At 35.8% G+C, this 9,664-nt stretch overlaps 1 protein-coding gene across 1 annotated transcript; it reads left to right on the forward strand.

Moving 5' to 3' along the window:
- Nucleotides 1–1,629: 1,629 nt before the first annotated feature.
- Nucleotides 1,630–9,588, forward strand: ssrp1b (structure specific recognition protein 1b). The gene is given in 10 exon segments (XM_052127438.1): nucleotides 1,630–1,667; nucleotides 2,113–2,206; nucleotides 2,453–2,638; nucleotides 2,729–2,834; nucleotides 4,401–4,594; nucleotides 6,742–6,842; nucleotides 7,245–7,374; nucleotides 8,119–8,222; nucleotides 9,344–9,369; nucleotides 9,372–9,588. Coding segments are annotated over 9 exon segments (1,005 nt in total). The 5' UTR covers nucleotides 1,630–1,667; nucleotides 2,113–2,152; the 3' UTR covers nucleotides 9,476–9,588.
- Nucleotides 9,589–9,664: the final 76 nt, after the last annotated feature.

A 9,664-nucleotide genomic window follows, 5' to 3' on the forward strand; every position in this document is an offset into this window, starting at 1 on the left:
ACGAACTGGTTAAAAAAACCAATTCACCGGTTCATTTACGTCATCACGTAATGACGTCACTATATATCATGCTAATACGCATGCGTCGTAGAATACACGCTTAAACACATGTTAGGGCATATTGCTGCATATAAAATTTTATTTAATTAAGTTATAATAAGTTTATTGTCATCAGTGTTTCATTCAATGATCTTACAACATATCTTCCATTAAAGTTTTGCACCTAATGCACGCAATACAGTCACTGATACGAACGTGGATTTTCTACATGTTTAAAGCATACAAAGTGATTAAACTAGTCTTAATAAACTCACCCTTTTTTACACAGACCATGATCCAACTCTCTCACATCCGAGAGACAGGTTAAGATAGAGTAAATGGTCTGCACTTATATAGCGCCTTTTAACCTTTACGGTATTCAAAGCGCTTTACACTGTGACTCATTCACACACACATTCGTACACCAAGGCGCTAGCCTGCCATTGAGAGCAGCTTGGGGTTCAGTTAGTGTCTTTCCCAAGGACACTTCGGCAATTTTGATTCGAACCACCAAACCTGCGATAGTGGCCGACCCGCTCCACCAACTGAACCACAGACAGGGTAGACTTTACAACTATTTAGATTTTTTACAGAAATATAAAATTCCTATTACTGCTAATGAATGCTATTGTTTTCAATGCAATTCCCTGTGGAGTGTCTTTTCTATTGCAATGTTCTACATTTCCATGGCCATGTACTTACTCTTTGAACCTAACTGACATGATCGGAAATGTATGCTTTTCTGTAGAGCAACAAAAAAATAATGATAAAATCAGAGCTCTCTTCCAGAAAGAGATAATCTTTTTTCTCATAAGTATCTGCTTACCAATAAAGTAAAATAAATAACATTTAAATGAATTCACAAATGTAAATGCAAATGTTACCCAACCAAAACCTTTCTTAGGAAATATAAGTCAGACATTGAAGTGAATTGCTGTTTTTGTCACTCTCCTGAGGAAGATGTCATTCTGGCAATGTACCCACACAGAGAAATCAGATCAGGTCAGTTTTGTTAATGTTTATCCAATCTTATTTTGTAAGTGACTTTTCTTTCTGTTTTAAATGTTTTCTTTGGTTTGTTTGACTACTTAAAGAGAAAACAGGTCAATATTACATAATTCATTTGTGTTTCCTTCTAGCTAAATTTCACATACATAAGCAAAAATGTACTGGCTCTAAACCTCTCTTTTCTCTATTCAAAGATGATCTAGACAAATACATGGAAACTATCCCAAAGCATTGAAAACTGTATCTCTATATTCTTCAATTTTGTCCTCTTAAAGTAAATGCATTGCATTGTTCTTGTTCTTGTTTCTTTTTTTTTTTCTTTACCCTGGCAACTTATTTGTATTTGTGTATCTTTGTCTTTTTTGTTTTGTTTTTTCCATGTTTATCTGTATTGCTTTTATGCTTTGTGATATTTAATAAAACATTTTTTAAAACTGAGCCACAGCCGCCCCTGAAAGAGTAAATCTTTGATCAGTGACGGGAACTGTTTCAAACGATTCAGTCCGATTTGGTTAAATAGTTCAACACGTTCACTAAAAAGAACCGGTTCAAAAGAACGATTCGTTTACGAACTGGACATCACGAAAACGGGAGTCTGCCTTGATCCTCTCGCTGGATATGTAATACCGATTCAAAAACCTAACATATCTATTTTCTATGCTATTAATGTGCTTTAAACAAACTTGTTAAGGTCTGTCTTTAAATCAAAAACCCGTGTCGCCCGTCACAAAATAGAAGGAAAAAAATTACTGGCCTCTATTGAATGTCTGAAAACTGTAGCTTTGCTAGCTAAATCTATTTGTTTATACATCCAACAAGGTGCACTGTCATGCCTAAACATTATTTTACTGCACAAAGCTACATATTTAAAGCCAAAACAAAGCAGTGGAAACTGCAATAAAAATTATGCTACCCTAATGGCACGAGACCCTTTCTGAAGCCTCTCGAGTCATATAATGTGGTTAAATTCATTATACTATAGGTTGAAGAATAATATAGAGAATGCTATAAAAAAGTATTGTGTAATGCATATTAATAACTTTACCCCTGCTGTCGCATTTTTAGAACGTCACAGGTGCACTCTGTCTAAGCTGGAGTTGCTGCCATGAGTGACACTCTGGAATTCAATGAAATTTATCAGGAGGTCAAGGGCACCTGGGTGAGAACTAGCTTTAAGAGCAATATCACATCAGAAAAACATATAGTCTTATTTGCATGATGGAAACTAATAAAAGAGTGTGTCTGCAGCATGTAATGTTGTTTTGACTGAAGATATGCATTCAAATGAACAATTGATGTTATAACCATGTTATAATTGTGTACTAACACTGAACATTGACAATTCTTCGGCAATCAATGACGCAATTGCATACAAAAGCACTGATCTTTACCCTTATGTCTGTAGAATGATGGGCGTCTGCGCTTCACTAAGCAGACAGTGGTGTATAAAAACAACAAGACTGGAAAGGTGGACACCATTTCCGTTCCTGAGCTCACTCAAGCCCAGTGGAGGAGAGTCTGTCTGGGTCACGGCATCAAACTGTCCACCAGCACTGGTCATATCTACAAATATGACGGCTTCAAAGATGCTGTGAGTCTGAGAATAGCAAATGCTTTTAGTTTCATTGATAAAAAAATGTGCCTCAACTGTCCAAGTTTTCATCAGTCTCTTTATGTACAGGACTTGGAGAAGATTACAGAGTACTTTAAAGCCAACTACAAAGTGGAGTTGGCAGAGAAAGATATGTGTGTGAAGGGCTGGAATTGGGGCACTGCTAAATTCGGCGGTCAGTACCTGTCGCAATACAATTTTCACATGAATACCAGGTTTTATATTCTGTAATTTTAACTCAAGTTGCCTTGATCTGTAGGTTGAATGGTTTTGCAATAATACATAATGGAAATAAATGATACATATAAAGAAAGAACTTTAACCTCGTTCAACCCCGTGAACACATATGTGGATGTTGTATTTTGAATTTGCTATATCCAACACATAATTTAATTTAATTTAAACCAACTGATCTCAGTTCAGGACACTCTCGATGCACGAAGTCATGTGACAAAACAACATGGCGCCAATCACAGCGGAGTATGTCTTTAGGAGAAACGGCAACAAACTATATCTGTTAAGACACCTAATTAAGTTTTTACATTGAAACCTGTTTGGGTCAAAAGTTTAATGTCTCTAGTTTCATCCAATGTGACATTATTAATATTTGAGCGATTTATTGCGAAACACCACCCCGATAAACACAATGTACACTAATCTGTACAATAGCACAAGGTTTTCATTAGAAATCCTATATTAACTGTGCATTTTTACATTGAGAATTTTTTTGCTATTATATATGGAATTAGGTGCATTTTGAACTGTTCTGAGACCAGTACAGACAAACAGCACACTGGAGGTTAAGTCATTCACTAAATAGGGAGCAAGGGAGCATTCTATAGCTCTCTATGCAGCTAATTGCATTCACTCCAAACATCTGACCAAAAGTAAAATTTCAGGCTGCAGATGATGTTTGAACCACTCAACATGTGGTCAATGGAATCAATACATACATTCTGAATTTATAAGGTATAATTTTGTTTGAACATGGTTGGCAGTGATTGGATGATGCTGTTGCAAAGCAGCTTTACAGAAAATCAGCTGGGATGTCTGTAATGTTTCAAAAACTTGAATAACCAACACTCCTGGAAACATAATGAACAATTTGATAAAAAAAAAAAAAAGAAAAATCTCACTTTCTATAGTTAAAACTTAGTCCTCATGTCCACATATGTGGACATCCATTTTTTAGGAATAATGTTTGCTCTAGAAATGATGTTATATATTTTTATGCATGTTTATCAGGTGCTACTAGTTACAAATCCAAAAAGTAAATGGAAAATACACACAGCAGTCATGCTCGGTTCTCAGGTGGTTAAAGGGATTATTAAACCAAAAATTTAAATTATGTTATAATATACTGACCCTCATGTTGTTCCAAACCTATAATCCTTATGGCTTTTTTCCTTCCATGGAACCTAAATGTAGATGTTAGGCAGACTGAGAGCCTCAGCCAACTTTCATTGAATGGAAGAAAAAAGTTGTAGTGAAAGTGAATGGTGACTGACACGGTGAACAATCTGCATAACATCCCCTTTTGTATTCCACAGAAGAAAGAAAGTAATACAGGTTTGGAACAACATTAGGGTGAGTAAATTATGACAGAATTTGTTACAGTAAATTGTATGTGCAGATTCTTGGGAAATCTTTTTCACAATCATGTGTGTCCTGAGGTGCATGAATTTTGCCTTTCTGTTCACGTATAACCAATGTTTTCCTTGTAACTTTGCACACTTTTCAGGACCGTTGCTCTCGTTTGAGGTGAGTGACAGTCCTGCATTTGAGATTCCACTCTCCAGTGTATCTCAGTGTGCAACAGGAAAGAATGAGGTCACGTTGGAGTTTCATCAGAACGATGACACAGAGGTCTCCCTCATGGAGGTGCGCTTCTATGTACCGCCCACCCCAGGAGATGAAGGTTCAGACCCTGTGGATGTAAGTGCGTGTAATGTGTGCCCATGTGTTTCTAAATGTCCCCATGATTGTTTGTGGTTCATTGAACTAGGGCTTTATTTTAATGTTTAGTTCTCAGTAGTTTTCACTCTATGATTGTTAGTTTGGGTTTATTTTTCATTTTCTATGTTTTATGGTTCAGTTTAGTTTGCTTAACTTTTAAAGTAAAAGAACTAGTATGAGTAGATTAGTATTTTTGAAAAAGACTCTTTCTCTTCAGTCTTAGAAGAGAAAATGCTGCTCTATTCTACACTGTGCTGGATGCACATACATGATCACCGGCATGTTGCGATCATATGACCAGCTAAATATTACTCGATTTATCTCAATAATACCCTTTAATTGGACACTTTCACTCACTGAATATATTAATCATGGCTGACTCGAAAGCAGATTTTTTCAATTATATCAATAACTGAAAACTTTGTTTTTGCATGATGTTACATCACCGCCTCACAACAAATGTTACTAAGTGCACCTTTAATATTAATACAGTTAAAATGGTTTAACCCTTTAAGCTTTGATTGACCTGCTTGTGGGCCCACCAAGAAAGACTACAGTCTTTACCAACACAAAATAGGTGTTATTTAAAAGATTAGAAGCTGTTCTTTACAATACATGTAGGCATTATGACCAAAACTGAACAAGTGCTTTGAAATTTGCAGACAAATCAGAAGTGTTTCGTTTGCACTGTACATATTATTGGAATCGGTAAAATCATCAAACTGATCAAATAGCCATGTGTTATATGTTATTAGAAAGCTCTCAAAGCATAGAAAACAACCAGTCTATTTGTTTTACTCAGAGACAAAAATATAGCGAGTATGAGCTAAGACAAATCTTTGACGTACAGTACATGTTACATGTAAACAGGTGTTGCTTAAAAGCTGTGTTTTCGCTTATAACTTTGCAAAACATACACAGAACAAAACATATCATACCATTACCAAGAGGAGGGGACTCCTGTTAAAACGTGCCCTCACAATGTAATTGGATGCAAAGATCATTAGATAATCCACACAAAGCACAATGTGCACACAGCACATAATGTGAAATCTGACTGAAAACATGTTAGCTTTCCTGGATCAGATGACAGATGACTTCATCGAAAATTATGTAGCATGATGTCCAGCATCATAGAATGGTAAACCATTCATATTAGGTTTCTGATCATTGAAACCATAGGTGGAAGTCATCCAAATATGGACAGAGAAAGGGGTCCACTCTAATTACATATGGCCACCATGAGATGGCGCCAAATACATTACACATACTCAATGATGGCTCAAATGACACAGAATGGAACTGAATGAGATCTTGTTACTCATGTCTGCATGATTTGGAGAAAGAGAATTTGTATTTGCATGTGTATTTCGTTCTTATGTTCAATTATTATGTTTTATTTGTTTAGAGAGGCTTTTGGACACTTGGAGAATTTAGTATGCTATAAGGATATTTGTTATGCTATAAACTTTGATTGCTTTGTTGTATCAACACAAAATCTTACTCAGTTACAGGTGACAAAACAAAAGCAGTTTTTAAGATCTACCTTATTTACACCCTGAGATATACAATGTAAAATCAGAAAACTAAGAAAAAAAGAAAAAAATTAGGCTGCAGTCTCATTATTTATCATTATAAGTTATAAGTCTTTAATTCTGCTCATGCACTGAAACACTTTCAGAGCTTAAAGGGTTAAACACTGTTCAATTTATCTGGGTGGTCTAGTGTTATCTAGGGGCATTTTCATGTTTAATTAAGGTGGGTTGTATACAAAGATTTGAAATCTTATCATACGGATACAGTGTGTCATGAAAATATATTTTATTTGAGTTTCGGGTTTTCTAAGTATAGTTTAATTTAACGGAAATGTTGTCATTTAGGTTTAATTTTAGATCTTGTTAACAACAGTAACACTGCATTGAATCTACCTAGACACTGAAAAGACTGTCATTAATTTGTATTTTCCTCACAATGACCAACAGATGGCATAGTCTACCAAGTAATAATCATTACATGCACTTAAAAAATCAAAACATTTCACTTGGAGTTGCAAATATCAAAGCCATGAAGTCACTGTAATTTACCATCATATACACACATAACAGGTAAATATATTGTTGTTTTAGGCATTTGCCCAGAATGTTCTGTCTAAGGCAGATGTGATCCAGGCTACAGGAGATGCTGTGTGTATCTTCAGAGAGCTGCAGTGCCTCACACCCAGGGGCAGGTACACACACACATATATATTTACCACACACCTCTCTCCTTTCTCATTACAGGTATAGTTCACCCAAAAATGAAAATTATGTCATCATTTACTAACATTAATATCATTCAAAACCCATATCACTTACTGTCTTCTGTGGAATAAAAAAAGGAAATGTTAGGCAGAATGTTAGCCTCAGTCACCATTCACTTTTATTGTATTGGAACATATGCAATGAAAGTGAATGGTGACTGAGACTAACATACTGCCTAATATCGCCTTGTATTCCACAGAAGAATATCATATAGGTTTAGACGTGAGCGTGAGTAAACGATGACAGAATTTTCATGTTTGGTTGAACTATCCCTTTAAAAATAAAAAAGTGTGCACTTGCATAGTTTGATAGGGTTCTTCCTTCTTTAGGTACGATATTCGTATTTATCCCACATTCCTCCATCTGCACGGTAAGACGTTTGACTACAAGATCCCTTACACCACCGTGCTCCGCCTCTTCCTGTTACCTCATAAAGACCAGCGGCAGATGTTCTTTGTGGTGAGTGGGACATCACAGCCTTTAAAACAATCGCTTTATGTCTAGATCCATCTTTAGGATAAGGATAAAGGGGCCAGAAGTCCTTAATGTAATATTAAAGGAATATTCCGGGTTCAATATCAGTTAAACTCAATTGACTGCATTTGTGGCGTAATGTTGATTACCACAAAAAAATTATTAAGCAAAAATCCACGTTGCAGTGTGGCACTTACAATGGACGTTAATGGGGCCAATGTTTGGAGGGTTTAAAAAGCAGAAATGTGAAGCTTATAATTTTATAAAAGCACTTGGCAAAATGCACTTTGTAAAACATTTATTGTATTATTTGAGCTGTAAAGTTGTTTTAATCGTAATTTTTACAGTTGTTTTAGGGTTTATATTTTATGGTGTTATGTCATCATAGCAGCAAAGTTGTAAAATTGGCTATAACTTTACACAGAAATGGTTAGTAAGTGATTTTATTACACTAAAATCATGTTAGCATCATAGTCTTGTGGCTATGCTTTTGAAACAATGAGTATTTTAATGTTTATATATTGGCCCCATTCAACTTCATTGTAAGTGCCTCACTGGAACACAGATTTGTGCTTTTTTAAAGGAAAGGAGGGACAAGTTTTTTTGACAACATTATGTAACAAATGCTGTCGACTGATTTGAACTTGTATTGAACCCAAAATATTCCTCTAATATGTAATGATAATGTTGATACTACAGTAGAACCCCCTTCCATTTATTCTCTTTCAGATCAGTCTGGACCCTCCCATTAAACAGGGTCAAACTCGCTATCATTTTCTCATTCTTTTGTTCTCCAAAGAAGAGGACATCAACCTCACTCTCAACATGAATGAGTGAGTGAGAGAGAGAGAGAGTGGAGCAGAGAGAGACAGAGAGCGATGGACAATGGTGAAGCGTGTGAGGGGAATCTGGAAATATCCTAAAAGCAGTGTTAGAAATAAACAAGTGCTAAGACTGAAAACAAATGTAATATCAAAGAGAAATTAATTCTTTGATATATTTCTGTGTATCAAAAAAAAAAACTCTTCCGGAACAGCTGTTTCACTTCAACAAAAATCTATTGACTTTTCTGATTTGGATATTAGAGCATGTAGTCATTTAGTTGATGCTTTTATCCAAAGTGGACTTATGTCAGTGACCCTGAAGGGCACAACATTGATTGTTTTTGGCTCACTTCTTATAGGGATTGATGCAGCAACGTTTTGGTTACTAATATGCTTTAGCCACTACACCACACCACACCACAGCCAGGACAGGCAAATCGTTTTTCAAATCCCTCATAAGTTATATTTTTCATAATCCATTTTAATTTTCAAATTGAAAGTTTTTCAGTATTTTTTAGTAATTTAAATAACTATTTTGAATTAACTGATAATGAGTAAACCTTTACAAAAACAGCTGTTTTTGAAGAGATGCACTGTATATGACAAAGTGTTTTATCATCGCTGTAAGAAAATTATCTTACAGAGATGATGCCATCCCAGATGTGTATGACTTTCTTCCTTCTGCAGAACACAAACAAAGATTTTTAGAAGAATTATGCAGCTCTGTAGTGACAATACAATGCAAGTGAATAGTGACCAACATTTTGAAGCTCAAAAATGCAGTATAAAAGTAATCCATAATACTCCGGTGGTTTAATCCATGTCTACTGAAGTGATCCAATTGGATGAGAACAGGCCCAAATGTAAGTATTTTAGTCTCCAAAATGTTGGTCTCCATTCACCTGCATTGTATGGACCTACAGAGCTAAGATATTCTTCTAAAAATCTTTATTTGTGTTCTGCAGAGGAAAAAAGTGGAGAGTGAGGTCATTCACATCTGGGATGACATGAGAATGAGTAAATTATGAGAGAATTTTCACTTTGGGGTGAACTATCCCTTTAAAAACACTCTGATCATCTCTAAGCCTGGTGTCGTCTTGCCGTATTATCTTTTCTCTCTAATTCTTCAGGGAGGAGGTGGAGAGACGTTTTGAGGGAAACTTAATAAAAACATGTCTGGCTCTCTCTATGAGATGGTCAGCAGAGTCATGAAGGCCCTGGTCAACAGGAAGATCACAGTGCCTGGAAATTTCCAAGGGTAAAACGTGCATACACTCAGGCCCCTTTGCAGCATGAACATTTTTGCGGGAAATGCATATAGTGACATATGCCTTCATCATTCAGGGCTGCACAGTTAATCGGAAAAATAATTCAGATTACAATTACAGCTGCCGAAATTAGCCATTTGTGAAAAGTGTCAATTACAGAATTCCTATTAGGTCTGCTTCTGT

This window comes from Xyrauchen texanus, chromosome 5 (genome assembly GCF_025860055.1).
Source record: "Xyrauchen texanus isolate HMW12.3.18 chromosome 5, RBS_HiC_50CHRs, whole genome shotgun sequence".
NCBI lineage: Eukaryota > Metazoa > Chordata > Actinopteri > Cypriniformes > Catostomidae > Xyrauchen > Xyrauchen texanus.